This window comes from Rana temporaria, chromosome 7 (assembly GCF_905171775.1).
Source record: "Rana temporaria chromosome 7, aRanTem1.1, whole genome shotgun sequence".
In the NCBI taxonomy this organism is placed as follows: domain Eukaryota; kingdom Metazoa; phylum Chordata; class Amphibia; order Anura; family Ranidae; genus Rana; species Rana temporaria.
In genome coordinates, this window is record NC_053495.1 from 193,232,519 (window position 1) to 193,251,283 (window position 18,765).

At 48.2% G+C, this 18,765-nt stretch overlaps 1 protein-coding gene across 1 annotated transcript in view; it reads right to left on the reverse strand.

Moving 5' to 3' along the window:
• CTH (cystathionine gamma-lyase) overlaps positions 1 to 18,765 on the reverse strand; it is a 49,940-nt gene that overhangs the window by 13,406 nt on the left and 17,769 nt on the right. Inside the window, exons 2-7 of the mRNA XM_040360712.1 lie at positions 17,571 to 17,652; positions 17,367 to 17,462; positions 8,043 to 8,152; positions 6,196 to 6,327; positions 4,221 to 4,278; positions 712 to 789 (exon numbers count right to left, since the gene is read on the reverse strand). Of these exons, the coding sequence (XP_040216646.1) occupies positions 712 to 789; positions 4,221 to 4,278; positions 6,196 to 6,327; positions 8,043 to 8,152; positions 17,367 to 17,462; positions 17,571 to 17,652 (556 nt within the window). The remainder of the gene's footprint in view (positions 1 to 711; positions 790 to 4,220; positions 4,279 to 6,195; positions 6,328 to 8,042; positions 8,153 to 17,366; positions 17,463 to 17,570; positions 17,653 to 18,765) is intronic.

Consider the following 18,765-nt stretch of genomic DNA (forward strand, 5'->3'; position numbering starts at 1 on the left):
GAGTACGCCTCATAACAGCAGCTTTAACTATACGCCGGAAAAAGCCGCAAACGACGTAAAAAAATGCGCGGGGCGGATGTACGTTCGTGGATCGCCGTAACTAGCTAATTTGCATACTCGACGCGGATTTCAACGGAAAACGCCACCTAGCGGCCCCTGAAAAATTGCAGCTTACATCCAACGGCGTACTAAGACGTACGCCTGTCGGATCGACCCGAGATGCCGTTGTATCTTTGTTTTGTGGATACAAAACAAATATACGACGCAGGAAATTTCAAATTACGCCGGCGTATCAATAGATACGCCGGCGTAATTCTTTTGTAGATCTGCCCCGTAATGTTTCCATAGAAAAAAAAAAAAAGTAATCTTGGCAATCTTGCCATTGGCAATTTAAACCAACTGCCACCAGTAAAATTGCAAGAGGCAGAGTCACCAGTCTGACAGCAGACATCGGCCCCTTTCACATGGGCAATGCTGCCAACTTGCAATTCACAGTGAAGCACCTTGTCAGGGGATAGCCTATGATTAGCAGGCAATATGCCACCTCCGGCACGCCTGTCTAAAAAGGGATTTCACAATAAAATAAATTCACCGGACTGCAGCTCCGTCTAATGGGCAGCCTGCTAATCCCGGTCCATCCGCTGCTGACAAATTGCACCTTTGGGCACGTTGGCAGGTGTCATCACCTAGTGAAGCCATAAAGTAGCTTACCATTCTGGAGGAATTTGAGTCTCTCGGAGAGTTTGTCACAGTTTACGGAAACCAGCCCCATGATAACATCACTGTGACCTAGAGGGGAAGAAAATAAAAATATATATTTTTTTAAATTACACAGATTCTACAAATGTATAGCAAAATATATACCGTATATACTCGAGTATAAGCCAAGTTTTTCAGCACATTTTTTTGTGTGCTAAAAATGCCCCCCTCGGCTTATACTCGAGTCACCTTGGCACACATATAGTCCCACTCTTCCTCTACAAGTGTGCAAAGTTTGCTGTCCGGGGGACCTACGGTCGGAGAGCACAGATTTTTTTCAAAGCCGGGCACCCCTTGCATATACTGCCATGTTAAATGTAAGTCTAGTCCTGGGCACAGTGAGGCATGGGCACAGTGAGGCATGCACATGGACACAGTGAGGCATGGGCACAGTGAGGCATGCACATAGACACAGTGAGGCATGGGCACAGTGAGGCATGCACATGGACACAGTGAGGCATGCACAGGGACACTCTAGGCTTATACTGGAGTCAATAAGTTTTCCCATTTTTTTGTGGTAAAATTAGGTGCCTCGGCTTATACGGTATATATATTTTTTTATAAATATATAAAAAAAAAAAAAAAAAAAAAAATGCTCCTCATCAGCCAAAATGATGGGGTAAGAGATGACTATAGTCACCCATAAGATAGGAGGGTACCTTAAAGGGGTTGTAAAGGTAAATGTTTTTTTCACCTTAATGCATCCTATGCATTAAGGTGAAAAAACATCTGATGTACCGGCCCCCCCTGAACCCCCGTTTTACTTACCTCCCCCCCTCGAAAGTCCCCCGCGCGTCCCCGTGTTCCTCTTCGGTTCGCAGCCTGGCCATTGATTGGCTAGGCTGGACGGATTGATGGTAGCGCAGCCATTGGCTGGTGCTGCTGTCAATCACATCCGATGACGCGGCACGCCGGGGGGCGGGGCCGAGTGATACAGTCGGCGGCTATGCCCGCTGCTGTATCACGGGAGCGCTCCCACAAAAGCTTTCCACCATGCGAGTTCGCATGAAGGTGGAAAGCTCTTGCGAGGAGGAGACGAGACAGCCGCCAAGGGACCCCAGAAGACAGGGTTCGGGGCCACTCTGTGCAAAACGAGCTGCGCAGTGGAGGTAAGTATAACATGTTTGTTATTTTTCCCCCTTTAGGGATTTTGTTAACTTTAGGGTTCCTTTAATTTACATGACCAAGAATTTCCAGAGCACTATTGGTTAGCAAAAGAGACTGAACAGCAGCGGCTGCCTGCCCCAAGGCTCTGTTTGCATAGCTCAGTCTAAAGTTTTTGTTAGACAATCAGAGATCAACTGAGTGGCTTGAGCCACTGAACAGCCAACATGCGCCCTTCTTAAAATGTGGTCCTTAAGAATCCTCCTCTCCATACGACAACCCATCTTCCGACACCCTATCCAGCTGGTAGAACAGTTCAGTACAGGAAGCTGCATTGCAGCATATTGATCCCAATGGTGTGCACTCATTGGTCAGCACTGGCCATGTGACCAATGAGAATCTCCTCTTCTGAGACACCATCCCAGAAGGGGGCTCAAAAGGATTCTGGTCATGTGGCCAGTACCACATGACCAAATGAACATTTGCATTATACACAGCCTCCAGCACTGCTTAGTAATTTATTTTTTTATTTATTTTTTTGGGGTGGAGAAGGTGTTTGTAGATGGGATTACTACAAGGTGGTAACAGAGGGGTGCATTCATGAAAATTTAAAGTATAATAAAAAAAATATATATATCTTTAGTTGTGCATAGATTGGAGTTGGATTAAGACCCCTGTCATGTTTTTGTTGCTACCTCTTCACCCGATTAGAATTTTATATAAAATTTTAAAAGACAAATTTTGAGTTGTCCCCAGAAAAGTAATATTCAGGAATTCTGCTCATTTCCTGTTTTGGCTATGGGACAGTGAAGGCAATTCTCCCCGAAGGGACACAGAAGGGAATTAAAAAAACTCACAATGACCGTTATAACCCTCCTGTGCTCTACCCAAATTGAAAAATAAAGTTTTGCTTAGTTCTACTTTAAAGGAAAAAAATGTATTTGCTGAAATGACTGTTTACAGGGTATAGAGACATAACAGATAACCGATTCCTTTTAAAAATGAATAAAAATCAATCATATAATGTACCTACAGTTTTAGTTTTGTTTTTTGCATGCTGTTTCCTGCTTCTGCGATGTACAGAGCCAAAGAGCCAATACAGGGCAGTGATGGCTTGTAAAACGAAACTGATTGGTGCCGAGGGGTTTTAGACACACAGGGCCAGATTCAGAAAGATCCGCGGGAATTTTTCTGCTGGCGTAACGTATGTTATTTACGTTACGCCGCCGCAAGTTTTTCAGGCAAGTGCTTTATTCACAAAGCACTTGCCTGTAAAGTTGCGGCGGCGTATCGTAAATCGCCCGGCGGAATTCAAATTCGGCGGGTAGGGGGCGCGTATCATTTAAATGATGCGCGTCCCCGCGCCGAACGAACTGCGCATGCCGCGACTGAATCCCAGTTCGCATGCTCCAAATGACGTTGGCAATTCGTCATGCTTTCGACGTGAACGTAAATTACGTCCATCCGTATTCGCAAACGACTTAGGCAAACGACGTCAAATTTCAAAACTCGGCGCGGGAACGACGGCCATACTTAACATTAGCTACGCCTCATATAGCAGGGGTACCTAAACGCCGGAAAAAGCCGAACGCAAACGACGTAAAAAAAAAAGCGCCGGGCGGTCAATTCGTTTCTGAATTGGCGTAACTCCTCATTTGCATATTCCTCACGTAATAATACGGAAGCGCCACCTAGCGGCCGGCCTGGAATTGCAGCCTAAGATCCGACAGTGTAAGTCACTTACACCTGTCGGATCTTAGGGATATCTATGTGTAACCTGATTCTATGAATCAGGCGCATAGATACGACGGCGTATCAGGAGATACGCCGTCGTATCTACTTTCTGAATCCGGGCCACAGTAATCACACCTCCTTGATTAGTGATCACAGAGAGAAAGCTCCCAGTACTGTGGTTATCAGGAAACAGACAACCAGGAAGTGTGGAGATCAGAGAAGAATTACAGCAACTTGAGATCAAAAACAAACAATGAGGACATGAAAACAGCACTGCATTAAGGTAAAGGAAGCTATTAAGATAAAAAAAAAAAAATCCTTTACAAACCCTTTAAGCTTTTCCCATTATTTGACCCAAATCAAAAAGTAGGAATACAGCCTGAGTGTAAAGGTAGCATGCATACGTACAGAATAACCAGCTAAACCTTCATTTTATGGCTTTGGAGTTCTGATATAATATAATATAATATAATATAAAAGTCTGCATCATCCTATATAAAGGACCAAGGCAGGACTATCATGGTTTTCAAGCAAAGCACAAGAGCAGCCTCTAGTGGACAAGGAGTCAACTGCATACAAACAGAAAGCTACCATCGAATATCCCAAAGCAATGATACACTTACCATTCATGTATTTAGTTGCTGAATACATACAAATGTCTGCCCCTAGGGCAAGTGGGCGCTGAAAGAAACAAAAAGGACAAATATTTTGCCTACAATCACTTGAACATCACGAAATGTCAGTATTGGATCCTAAAATAGAATTTTAATATTACAGATTGCCAATACCAAAAACTCTACACAGCACCAGGGATGGTACTTACAGTGAATAAGAGTGTCACGTGTGCAGGGGGCTGCTGTGTTTAATTAAAGTCTGAAGTCCTTTGTCCCTGGATAGGCCCATAGCAGTGATCATCCAGTGCTGTGGGGGTTAATATGAGCAGCTGCACCTGTGACAGGCAATCAAGTGCCAACTATGCCCACCCTTTTCCTCCCCATCTTTTATACTTCATGGCAAACAACTGATTAAAACAAGCTCACTGCTCAAAAGCAGGGCCGCCATCAGGAATTATGGGGCCCCTTACACAGCTTCAGGCATGGGCCCCCTGGAGAAGAGAACCGGGGGGGGGGGTGCCGCCGCCTGAAATTGAGAAGCGGGGAGGCTGCCACAAATTGAGAAGCGGGGGAGGCCCCTTTACAAAAAAATAAGAAATAAAGAAAAAAAAAAATTATTATATATATATATATATATATATATATATATATATATATATATATATATATATATATATATATATATATATATATATATATATATATATATATATATATATATATGATTTTTTTTTTTTTATAAAAAAGGGGGGGTCGTCATCCAGGGCCCTGGGGATCTCCGGGACCCTGGGAACCTCCGGACCCCTAAAAAAATAAATAAAATAAAAAAAAAAATGGCCCTTTAATAAAAAATAAAATAAAAATATATTAAAAAATATATATAAAATAACAAACAAAAAAAAGGGGGGGGTTGCCATCTTTTTTTTTTTTTTTTTAAAGTGGGTTGCCATCCGGGCCCCTGGGGACCTCCGGGCCCCTTACAGGTGTACTGCCTGTACCCCCCTGATGGCGGCCATGCTCAAAAGTGATCCAAGCAGACCCTTGAATCGTATGCATCACTGATGCAATTTTACAATGTTCTGTTCCATATTCCCTGCATGGGAATTATTTGTACTGTATACCCTCTTGATCACCACCCCCCCCCTCCCAAATAATAAATGGTACTAAAAAAAAAGTGATCTAAGCTGATGTAGAGCTGTCTAAGCAGACAGCATTTGTTGTGGTATCAGGAGAAGCAATAGGGTCCAGCAGGGGCGGACTGACAACTCATGGGGCCCCCCGGGCAATAGAAGATTATGGGGCCCCTGGGATTACAGATGGCCACCACGCCAGGAGGCAGTGCAGAGGCGGGGCAGCTAAAATCTCAGGATTTTCACATCAAAAGCATGTCGGTTTCAGACATATCAGGGACAGATGTAAAAAGAAAAAAGATTTTTACATACTGTCCCTGGTTTTACTGAGCCTGGCAACCCTGGTGGGGCCCCCTAGTGGCATGGGGGCCCTCGGGCAGTGCCCGAGTGACTCAATGGTCAGTCCGCCCCTGGGGTCCAGGAACCCAAGAAGGGGCTTGGGGAGTGCCTGGGCTCTACTACTAAAATACTTTGGGGATGGTGAGTGGAAGATAAAAAGATCTGTTGCCCAATCTGCTCTGCAATCACTGCACCTGGAAGCACTCCCATGTTGAGCGCTTCCAGGTTCAGAGCAATCAAAATCCAGAGGCTCTAGCTGGGAAAACAAGAAGCTCCGAGCACTGGAGTGCAGAGAAGACATGAGGGGGTCTAGTATAGAGTACCTGTCACTTCATCTATTCTGTGTGTTAAACATAATGTTCAATAAAAGTGTAAACACAAACTCCAGGCCAGGCGCACACACAAAATTCTTTACAGAATTAAATAACTCTAGATAGTTTGCATGTGACTCATGTGCATATTAAATCTTTGAACACACAGTTTTATTTTATTTTTTAAACATCAGTTTTACTTACCTGGAAATATGCCGACATGAAAGTGTTGTCTACCGCCAGGAGGACATCTTTATGTTTGTGGACGATATCAGCGCACCCTCGAATGTCGATGACACTCAGTGTTGGGTTTGTTGGGGTTTCAAGCCACACAAGCTGAAAAATGTAAATTGCCAAAATAAAAAACTATAGAATTACCTGAACACTGACTAGAAACATCACCTGATATCTCAGAACAGCAGAGCCATAGACTCCTGTAAGGACCCTTTCACACAGGGCGGATCAGTAATGATCCTCCTCCGTGTGTCCGTAAGCTCCGTGGGGATCGCTCCGTATATCCCCACTTAACCGGCGGCTGACAGGGCGGTCCTGCACACTGACCGTGTGTCCGTGTTCATCCGATCCGCAGACGGAAGAAAAAAAAAAAAAATAGGACATTCTTCCGTCTGCAAAATCGGATCTTTGCGGAGGCGGGTGAAAGATGAAAAAAAAAATTAGCTTTGGGTTTTTTTGTGGTGGTGATGGCAATATCAAAAAATATGGCTAAAGTTTAATTTCCCCCCCCCCCCCTCACCATGTTGGGCAAGATTTTTTTTAATCAAAAACATCTTAACCACTTAACGCCAGCCGCACGCCTATTTACGTCCACAGAATGGCACGTACAGGCAGATGGGCGTGTATATATATGTCCCTGCCTTCTAGCGGGTCGGGGGTCCAATCGGGATCCCCTCCGCGGCGGGCGGCTTACCTCAGGGAGCAATCCGGGACGACGGCGCGGCTATTCATTTATAGCCACCCCGTCGCGATCGCTCCCCGGAGCTGAAGAGCCGTATGTAAACACGGCTTCCCTGTGCTTCACTGTGGCGGCGTATCGATCGAGTGATCCCTTTTATAAGGAGACTCGATCGATGACGTCAGACCTACAGCCACACCCCCCTACAAAAAAAAAAAAAAAAAAAAAAAAAAAAAAAAAATGTACATATGTTTTTGGGGGATATTTATTATAGCAAAAAGTATTGCATTTTTTTCAAAATTGTCGCTCTATTTTTGTTTATAGCGCAAAAAATAAAAACCGCAGAGGTGATCAAATACCACCAAAAGAAAGCTCTATTTGTGGGGAAAAAAAGGACGCCAATTTTGTTTGGGAGCCACGTCGCACGACTGTGCAATTGTCTGTTAAAGCGACGCAGTGCCAAATCGCAAAACCTGGCCTGGGCATTTAGCAACAAAATGGTCTGGGGCTTAAGTGGTTAAAAAAAAAAAAAAAAATTCAATTTATCCTGAGGAAATGAAGGCAAGCGGTTGTGGTGATCTACAAGCAGTCACCGGGTTACAAACAAGATAGTGACGCTAGGTTTGGTCTTACGTCAAATTTGTTTGCAAGTCGGCAGGACAGTACAATTCTAAGCAACTCTTGTTGCTCGGCGGAACTTGGAAACAGCATGGAGCTCAAGCATTCGCCAGTGACGTCACGCCACCTCTGTTCGTAACTCGGAGAATGCCTGTATACAATTTTACCAAGACTCAGTCTCAAAGTTGGAAAACCGTTCATGCATCAAGGTTGTGGGGGGGGGGGGGGGGGGGGACGGGGGGCAGGCGTTTAGTGTGAACTGGCCCTCAAACTATCACAGCCATGAAAATTGAAAAATGCCCTGGTAATGTAGGGGTAGTACAGAAGAGGTAAAGAAAGAAGCAAAAAAAAAAAAACTCTGCACGCCTCTTGAGTTTCAGATTTCTTTACATTGTGCAGCACCAACATGTTTCATAGCATTACGGATGTATAAAAAATTCTCGTACACACCCAAGGATTAACATGATGCTATGAATGTGAAGTAGAATCAGCTTAGCGTTTCGCCCGATGTGTCACTTACTTTTGTTTCGGGTGTAATTGCGGCTTCCAGACATTTCAGGTTGGTGCAGTCAACAAATGACACTTTCATCCCCATTTCCGTTGCAATTCTTCTAAAATATCTGTTTGTGCCTGTCAACAGTGTAGATGAAGGATCCTTAGTACAGAATCACATTAAGCATGTCTGCTCCTTAAATAGCATTCTAATAAATACCTGTAGCATCACTGCACACTACCCAATGCTCATAAAAAAGAGGGACTTCTCTACAGCTCTACACTAAGGATGAGCTCCAGCGTGTTTGCATGGTACACATACAGAGCACGCCAGGAAGTCTGCACGGCGCTGCGCTAATCACAGGCAGGGAGACATTTCCCGATCTCTGCAGCCGAGCATCGGGACAATGTCTCCCTGGCTGTGATTAGCGCAGCGCCGTGCAGACTTCCTGGCGGGCTCTGCACGTGTACTATGCGAACACGTTGGAGCTCATCCTTAGACCTCTTTCACATTGAGGCGTGGAGCTGCGGTGACGGTATAGCCGCGCTATTTGTAGCGCCGCTATACCGTCGTATTTACCGCGATATTCGGGCGCTAGCGGTGAGGTTTTAACCCCCGCTAGCGGCCGAAAAAGGGTTAATACCGCGGTTTCCCATTGATTTCAATGGGAAGGCGCGGTATAGGAGCGGTGAACGCACCGCTCCTATACCGCAGTAAAGATGCGGCTAGCAGGACTTTTGGAGCGCTCCTGCTAGTGCACCGCTTCAGTGTGAAAGCCTTCGGGCTTTCACATTGAACACTACAGGGCATGATTTTTCATGTGGTATAGCAGCGCTATTTTTAGCGCTGTACCGCATGAAAAACGCCTCAATGTGAAAGGGGCCTTACTCTACACCTGGCAAACTACATCCAACCAAAGAGCAAAATGCTGGCCCACTTAAAGAGTTACTGCACTAAGAAAAAAAAAAAAAAAGGGTATACCGGTATAATAATCTCCCTCTGGGTGATCCATGTACATTGCAGGGATTTCAACAAACTGTTGCAGATTCCTACTTTTTTTTTTATATATTTTTTATTTCTTCAGAATAACAAGGTTTATAAAGATTTTTTTTTTGCCCCACATAGTATAAAATAAAACCAGCAAGGACAGTGGGAATGGGAACTCAAGGAGCTCTCATCGTTACATTCAGGGGCGGACTGACAACTCAGGGGTCCCCCGGGCAATAGGAGATTATGGGGCCCCACAGTATACACACACACACACACTGAAAAGGTACTGGAGAGGCAGGGCAGCTATAATCTTGGGATTAAAAAAAAAAAAAAAAGATTTTTACATACTGTCCCTGGTTTTACTGAGGTTGGCAACCCTGATTGGGCCCGCTAGTGGCACGGGGCCATCGGGCAGTGCCCAAATGGTCAGTCCGCCCCTAGTTACATTACATGATAGTGGGGAAAAAAATAAAATAAAAAACAAAGCACTAAAATTTCAATTTCAAGCGGTGCGAGACACTTTCATAAGGCAGGACTAATAGCATTTATGTAGCTGTGTTTGTATCTAAAGGAAAATAAGCTCTTTACGTGGAGCTTTTCTGCAGTGCAGTGAGCTCACTAAAGCCCCATCCAACTTACCAGTGATGGCCAAGCAAGATTGCATCTTTACATGGGTATGTATACAAGAAGTACCCATTTGCAATGTCACAGTACAGAGCGCAGTACACTGTACCCACCTAACTGCCTCTATAGGTCTCATGTGCACAGGTGTAAATACACCCAGGAGTCACAACTGCAGTGTACAGGCACCCATAGTAATTAATGTCTATACACTGTTCTTGCAAGAACTCGTGAAGGGCCATACATCCCTCGAGGCATGCAAGCCTCATTCAGGGATTTACGCCCCATGTAAGTTTTCACAAGTACGGCGTAAACCCATGCATGGCAATACACCTGCAATTTAAGTTGTATGGTCTTGTGTTCCCAAGTTACATGTTCAATAGGGCAGTTAGGCTACTTTCTCAATGGGGCGGTGAGAGCATCAGCGGTAAAGCGCTGATCGTTTTAGTGTAGCTTTTCAGCCGCCTTGCAGGGCGCCTTTAACCCCCGCTAGGGGCTTGGGGGTTTAAGGCACTTCTCATTCATTTCAATGGGCAGGGCGGTTTAGGATCTGGTTTACACCACTCCAAAGACGCTAGACTTTTTCTAGCGTCCTTCAAGCGAAACGTTCCAGTGTGGAGTGACAGGAGATGCACTTTACAGTCACCATTTCTGACCCTTAAAAAGGCCTGTAAAGCGCCTCAGTGTGAAAGTGGCGATACTGTATGGACAGTATGGCTAGGGTCTTTTAAAGAACACAGGGGGACATCAATTATCTCACACTACATATCAAGGCAATACGAAGCAGGAGGAGCAGTTGGCCTTGTTCACACGGGGGGGGGGGGGGGGGGGGACTATAGTGTACACCCATGCAGAGACTAGTTTATCCACACAGGGAAGCACAGGTGTACTGTGCATCCCCTTGCAGGCAGTCCCATTCAAGTCAATTGGGATGCAGCGGCAGTGTCCATGCACCTGTCAATCCCCTTGCATGCTGAACGACCACAACATACAATGTAATACTGACATAAACACACATAGGTTGTTGATGGGCTTGTCTTTTTTCACCTACTATGCAACATGGCTCTGCATGGGCGTATGCTAGTGTACATCCAAAGTGAAAGATTAAGAGGGGTTGAAAAGGGAAAAAAAAAATAAAAAAATTCTTCCCTAAATAACTTCCTTTACCCTAGTGCAGTCCTCCTTCACTTACCTCATCCTTCCATTTTGCTTTTAAATGTCCTTATTTCTTCTGAGAAATGCTCACTTCCTGTTCTTCTGTCTGTAACTCACCACCGTAATGCAAAGCTTTCTCCCTGGTGTGGAGAAAGCCTCTTGAGGGGGCAAGCAGGAGTGTCAGAACGCCCACTAAACACACAGCTCCTTTCTCTATCTGCAAAGTAGAGAGTGTCCTGACTTGCCTGCTCGCCCCTCCCCCCTCAAGAGGCTTTCTCCACACCAGGAAGAAAGCCTCACATTACGGTGGTAAGTTACAGACAGAAGAACAGGAAGTGAGCATTTCTCAGAAGAAATAAGGACATTTAAAAGCAAAATAGAAGGATGAGGTAAGTGAAGAAGGACTGCACTAAGGTAAAGGAAGCTATTTAGGGGGGGGGGGGATCCTTTACAACCCCTTTAAGCAACAGATTTACTACAAAGTTACAGCCAGAGTCATCAATTCCTCCCTCAGCTACTCTAAAATAGTGACCCTGATCACTCTAGTTATTATGTTAGGCCTATGTAGGAGGCTGTCAAACAAACAAGAAACCCCCTAAGGTGAACTTTTAAGGCACAGATTAGTATACAGGCATACCCCGCTTTAAGTACACTCACTTTACATACACTCGCGAGTAAGGACATACCCACAAGTGTATGTAAAGTGCCTTACAAGCACTGTACAGACATTTTGCAGCCGCAATAGAAGGAGCTGATGCTCAGAGAGCATAGCCGGCCCTGTTCCAGTGTGCCCCTGACACCCCCAATACAGCCCCTAAGACCTCAACTACAGCTCCTGACCCCCCACTACACCCTACAAGTCAAAAAAGGTATTGTTTCACTTTAAGTACATTTTCGTTTTACATACATGCTCTAGTCCCAATGTGTACTTAAAAGTGGGGTATGCCTGTAGAGAGTATTACACTACTCTTATAATACTCTCTATAAAATCTGTGCCTTAAAAGTCCACCTTAGGGGTTTATTTTTTGTTTGACTTAAATACTGGATGTGGCACTTAAAGCGGAGTTCCGGCCACAATTTTAAAAATATAAACTTTTTAAATATGAATACCCCTGTAATACACAAACTTAATGTATTCTACTACAGTTAGTCTGTAAACTAAGGTCCATTTTGTTAGGTTTTTACAGCATTTAGACACTTTATAAAACAGAAATTGACTGGGGCCATCTTAAAGCGGGGGTTCACCCTTAGAGGGCACTTTTCCCCCTTAGATTCCTGCTCGTTATTACTAGGGGAATCGGCTATTTATTTTAAAATATGTGCAGTACTTACCCGTTTACGAGACGCATCCTCTCCGTCGCTTCCGGGTATGGGCTGCGGGAATGGGCGTTCCTTCTTGATTGACAGGTTTCCGAGAGGCTTCCGACGGTCGCATCCATCGCGTCACGATTTTCCGAAAGAAGCCGAACGTCGGTGCGCAGGCGCAGTATAGAGCCGCACCGACGTTCGGCTTCTTTCGGCTACGAGTGACGCGACGGATGCGACCGTCGGAAGCCTCTCGGAAAGGCTGTCACTCAAGAAGGAACGCCCGCTCCCGAAGACCCATACCCGGAAGCGACGGAAGAAGATGCAGCTCGAAAACGGGTAAGTACTGCTTATATTTTAATATAAATAGCCGATTCCCCTAGACCGAACGAGCAGGAAGCTAAGGGGAGATTTTTATTTTTTTTTTAAATGGGTGAACTCCCGCTTTAAGTGTGGGCATCATGAAGCCAGACTGTATGACTTCCAGATCAGGTTTCAATAGCAATGGGAGTGTCAGAGGAAGTTACTGCCCCTTATCTATGCAAACCTCTCCTCCCCTCCTCCTTCCAGGAACCAGTAAATATAAGAAATAATTTGTTCCTGTGCAGATATATCTACATAACAAGATGATATATATATATTGTTATATATGTGGTGTGTATACATATACCAGATATGTGCACTGTCAATAAATTCATTTTGTTTAGTTCCGTTTCGCATTAGCCGTTATTTTGTATTTTGTGCCCGAAACTCAATTCGGATTCGTACGCTCATAATGGGCACAGCAGGAGTACAGCCACAGGAAGTCAGCACAGAACAGGGATGGTGGGAACCCTTCATGAGGGATTCCCACCATCCCTGTGCTGAGTTCCCAGGTCTGTACACCCGCTGTGCCCCATTATGAGGGGTTCCCACCATCCCTGTGCTGAGTTCCCAGGTCTGTACACCCGCTGTGCCCCATTATGAGGGGTTCCCACCATCCCTGTGCTGAGTTCCCGGGTCTGTACACCCGCTGTGCCCCATTATGAGGGGTTCCCACCATCCCTGTGCTGAGTTCCCGGGTCTGTACCCCCCGCTGTGCCCCATTATGAGGAGTTCCCACCATCCCTGTGCTGAGTTCCCGGGTCTGTACACCCGCTGTGCCCATTATGAGGGTTTCCCACCATCCCTGTGCTGAGTTCCCGGGTCTGTACACCCGCTGTGCCCATTATGAGGAGTTCCCACCATCCCTGTGCTGAGTTCCCGGGTCTGTACACCCGCTGTGCCCATTATGAGGAGTTCCCACCATCCCTGTGCTGAGTTCCCAGGTCTCTACACCCGCTGTGCCCCATTATGAGGGGTTCCCACCATCCCTGTGCTGAGTTCCCGGGTCTGTACCCCCCGCTGTGCCCCATTATGAGGGGTTCCCACCATCCCTGTGCTGAGTTCCCGGGTCTGTACCCCCCGATGTGCCCCATTATGAGGAGTTCCCACCATCCCTGTGCTGAGTTCCCGGGTTTGTACACCCGCTGTGCCCATTATGAGGGTTTCCCACCATCCCTGTGCTGAGTTCCCGGGTCTGTACCCCCCGCTGTGCCCCATTATGAGGGGTTCCCACCATCCCTGTGCTGAGTTCCCAGGTCTGTACCCCCCGATGTGCCCCATTATGAGGGGTTCCCACCATCCCTGTGCTGAGTTCCCGGGTCTGTACACCCGCTGTGCCCCATTATGAGGAGTTCCCACCATCCCTGTGCTGAGTTCCCGGGTCTGTACACCCGCTGTGCCCCATTATGAGGGGTTCCCACCATCCCTGTGCTGAGTTCCCAGGTCTGTACCCCCCGCTGTGCCCCATTATGAGGAGTTCCCACCATCCCTGTGCTAAATCCCCCGGGTCTGTACACCCGCTGTGCCCCATTATGAGGGGTTCCCACCATCCCTGTGCTGAGTTCCTGGGTCTGTACCCCCCGCTGTGCCCCATTATGAGGAGTTCCCACCATCCCTGTGCTGAGTTCCCGGGTCTGTACACCCGCTGTGCCCCATTATGAGGGGTTCCCACCATCCCTGTGCTGAGTTCCCAGGTCTGTACCCCCCGCTGTGCCCCATTATGAGGAGTTCCCACCATCCCTGTGCTGAGTTCCCGGGTCTGTACACCCGCTGTGCCCCATTATGAGGGGTTACCACCATCCCTGTGCCGAGTTCCCGGGTCTGTACCCCCCGCTGTGCCCCATTATGAGGGGTTACCACCATCCCTGTGCTGAGTTCCTGGGTCTGTACCCCCCGCTGTGCCCCATTATGAGGGGTTCTCACCATCCCTGTGCTGAGTTCCTGGGTCTGTACACCCACTGTGCCCCATTATGAGGGGTTCCCACCATCCCTGTGCTGAGTTCCCAGGTCTGTACACCCGCTGTGCCCCATTATGAGGGGTTCTCACCATCCCTGTGCTGAGTTCCCGGGTCTGTACACCCACTGTGCCCCATTATGAGGGGTTCTCACCATCCCTGTGCTGAGTTCCCGGGTCTGTACACCCGCTGTGCCCCATTATGAGGGGTTCTCACCATCCCTGTGCTGAGTTCCCGGGTCTGTACACCCACTGTGCCCCATTATGAGGGGTTCCCACCATCCCTGTGCCGAGTTCCCGGGTCTGTACACCCGCTGTGCCCATTATGAGGGGTTCTCACCATCCCTGTGCCGAGTTCCCGGGTCTGTACACCCGCTGTGCCCATTATGAGGAGTTCCCACCATCCCTGTGCCGAGTTCCTCCTGCTTCCTTCTTCCCCCAGCACAGCACATTGCCACCATAACATTGCCCACCGCATCGTCTCCGGCACAGCACCCCGCATCGGCCTCGGCACCCTGCATCGGCCTCGGCACCCCGCATCGACCCCGGCACCCCGCATCGGCCTCCCGCATCGACCTCGGCACCCCACATCGGCCTCCCGCATCGGCCCCGGTACCCCGCATCGGCCCCTGTACCCCGAATCGGCCTCGGTACCCCGCATCGGCCCCGGCACAGCACCCCGCATCGGCCCCAGCACCCCGCATCGGCCCCTGTACCCCGCATTGGCCTCGGCACCCCGCATCGGCCCTGGCCCAGCACCCCGCATCGGCCCATGTACCCCGCATCGGCCCCGGCATAGCACCCCGCATCGGTACAGTGAGGGCACAGTGAGGGCACAGTTACGGGTGCAGTGAGGGCACAGTGAGGCAGCGTTGGGCACAGTGAGGGCACAGTTACGGGCACAGTTACGACAGCGTTGGGCACAGTTACGGGCACAGTGAGGGCACAGTTATGGGCACAGTTACGGGCACAGTGAGGCAGCGTTGGGCACAGTGTTGGGCACAGTTACGGGCACAATGAGGGCACAGTTACGGGCACATTGAGGCAGCATTGGGCACAGTGTTGGGCACAGTGAGGGCACAGTGAGGGCACAGTCAGGGCACAGTGAGGGCAGCGTTGGGCACAGTTATGGCACAGGGCACAGTTACGGGCACAGTGAGGTCACAGTGTTGGGCACAGTGAGGGCACAGTGTTGGGCACAGTGAGGGCACAGTGTTGGGCACAGTGAGGGCACAGTGTTGGGCACAGTGAGGGCACAGTGAGGGGCACAGTTATGGGCAGCATTGGGCACAGTTATGGGCACAGTGGATGGCAAGCTCGCTCTCCCACTAACTCTGTGACACCAGTGCAGAGTGGGGAGAGTTACAGATCATCAGGATGACAGAGGAGCGCATCTCTGATAGATCTGTATGTGAGAACACCGCTCGCTCGTAGTACAGCCCCGCCTCCCTGCACTAGATTGTAACACACAGTGCAGAGCGCGCTGTTTCTATGTACAGGGAGGCGGGCAGTACTACGAGCGAGCGGTGTTCTCACACACAGATCTATCAGAGATGCGCTCTGTCATCCTGATGATCTGTATCTCCGCAAACCGGAGACAGAAGGCGGGCGGGTGGTGGAGGCGGGGGGGGCGGTGCTAGCAGGGGGGAGTTGGAGAGGAGGAACAGGACACCACCTCTATGGGCAGCACTGTCCTCCCTCCCGCCCCCCCGAGATTCAACTACTATACGGCGGCGCTCGTTCAGCCCAGCCTCCTGGGATTGATGACACACATCACCCAGGAGGCATAGCAGCGCTGGATGCGGCGGAGAAGCCATCCGCCGCAAAGGGAAGACAAACTCACAGGAATAAAACCGTGAGTTTGTCAAACAAAAAAAAAAAAAACATGCCAGTTCTATTTAAGGGGGCAGTGTTAATTAAAATGCAAACAGGTTGAAAAATAGGGTGGAACTCCGCTTTAACATGCATACATTTACCAATTCCCCTTGTTGCTTATGTAGGAGGCTGAAAACGCTTTTTTTTTTAGGTTTTGATGAATTAAATAAAAATATTTTTCATTGCCAAGACATCCTGGGGTCTCTCTTCATTGAACGTCCAGTGCTAGACGAGTCCAGGACACAGAGGTCTTGATCTCATCCTGTCTATCCTTATGGGATTTTGGAGTTGTAGCACTTTGTTGCTCAGACTTTTCTAGTTGTGTATCTGTTTAGAGCAGTGGTTCTCAACCTTCTAGTGCCGTGACCCCTTGATAAAATTTCCCAAGTTGTGGGGACCGCTAACAGTAAAATTATTTTTGTAGCATGGGTTGTCAGCACCCAAGGCATGACAAGTAATTTGCGCCTAAACCACAGACATTTAGCGCTCCCCGAGTCCTTTTAATGAGAACTATAATCACACTCACTGTGTCTCTGGCTTTGTGGTTTATGGCAGCAGTGACACCTATGCCGAAATCAGGAGATGAGGTCTCCTCTAGCCCATCCCACTTTACATTCCTCACCAGTCAGCTGACATCAAGTCTCTGCCCCAGCCATGCTGTGAACTGAATGGGCACCTGCGAATAAGGCTGAGTGGGCGGCCGTGAGCTCCAGGAACAACCCAGCTGGGCAGCCACAGGCTCCAGGGACAGCCCTGCTGGGTGGCTGCAAAAAGTCTGGGAGAGTGGTGCGGGCTTCAGGAATAGCCCAGGATTCGGTGACCCCTGGCAAATCATCATTTGACCCCCGAGGGGGTCCCGACCCCCAGGTTGAGAACCACTGGTTTAGAGTGAAAAAAATCGGTGTCATCTTCAATGAGAAGTCTGTTGTAGACCTCAGTAAATCTGTCACAATGGGCTGCCCGGGATTACAGGTCACAATAACAAAAAAAGGCCGTCACACATACTTTGTTAAAATAGAGGCGTCCTGATTTATGTCTAACTGGGTCACTAATTTGCTGAATCAAGGTCATCCAAAGTTTGCATTTACCTCCATATACATCACTTGTACTGATGATCTGGTCTCCAGCTTTTAGGAGGTGAACAACATTAAGAGTTGCAGCCAAACCCGAAGCATACGCCATACCTGACAAGAGAAAATCCAATATTAGAGTTAACCTTTCAAGAAAAATAAAATGGAGATGGAACATTTCTATAGGAAACGCTTGGAACGGTAAAATGAAAAGTTCCTTACAGTATTTGGCGCCATCCAAGGTAGCAACAGCTTTCTCCAGGCAGTTTCTTGTAGGATTTCCACTGCGGCTGTATTCAAAGCCCTGGAGGGTCAACATGGAAGAAGACAATCAGAACTCTTCAAGCAAGATTGCAAATACAATCACTTAGCTCTCATCATGAACAAGAACAATGGGGGAAAGCCACTCCACATCTTCAGAGCATGAAGCCTTGTACACACAACGTTTTTTTCCGGCAAGAAAACTGCCAGGAGAACTTTTGGCCGGGAAAACCGGACGTGTGTATGCTTCCTCGCAGTTTTCCTATCAGGAAAACAGCCGGGAATCCCAGTGGGGAAATAGAGAACCTTTCCACCAGATCTACTACTTACCTATGGGAAACACTGCGAGGCAGTGCCAATGGAGCATACACATGGCTGGGATTCCCGGCCAAAGCTCCATGGCAGTTTTCCTGCCGGGTTCTCTTGGCGGACTTTTTACCGCTGAGAAAACCCAAGCGCGTGTACAGAGCTTAAGGCCGAGTGTCAGGTGCCTCTGCTTAGAGCTCACCAAGTGCTTCAGGATTTGGTTGGGGGGGCACTAGCCAATTGTGCAGGCCATAAGATTCTCAAGCAGACCCCCCTCCCTTTCTCATGCAGCATCCAGACTAAAAACCATGCCCTCTTCCATCTCATGCAGCCTCCGGGTTCAACAGCCCATCTTCCATTTTCATCTCAAGCAGCCTCCCGGCTCAGTATTCCCACTTCCCTTTCAGACACAATATTGCCCCTTTCATTCCAAATAGTCTCTCTCTCTGTGTGTCTCTCACTCACTCACTCTCTCTGTGTCTCTCTCTTTCTGTGTCTCTCTCTCTCTCTCTCACTCTCTCTCTGTCGCCCTCACTCTCTCTCTCTCTGTCGCCCTCACTCTCTCTCTCTGTCGCCCTCACTCTCTCTCTCTCTCTGTCGCCCTCACTCTCTCTCTCTCTCTCTCTGTCGCCCTCACTCTCTCTCTCTCTCTGTCGCCCTCACTCTCTCTCTCCCTCACTCTCTCTCTCTCTCTGTCGCCCTCACTCTCTCTCTCCCTCACTCTCTGTCGCCCTCACTCTCTCTCTCTGTCGCCCTCACTCTCTCTCTCTGTCGCCCTCACTCTCTCTCTCTCTGTCGCCCTCACTCTCTCTCTCTCTGTCGCCCTCACTCTCTCTCTGTGTCCCTCACT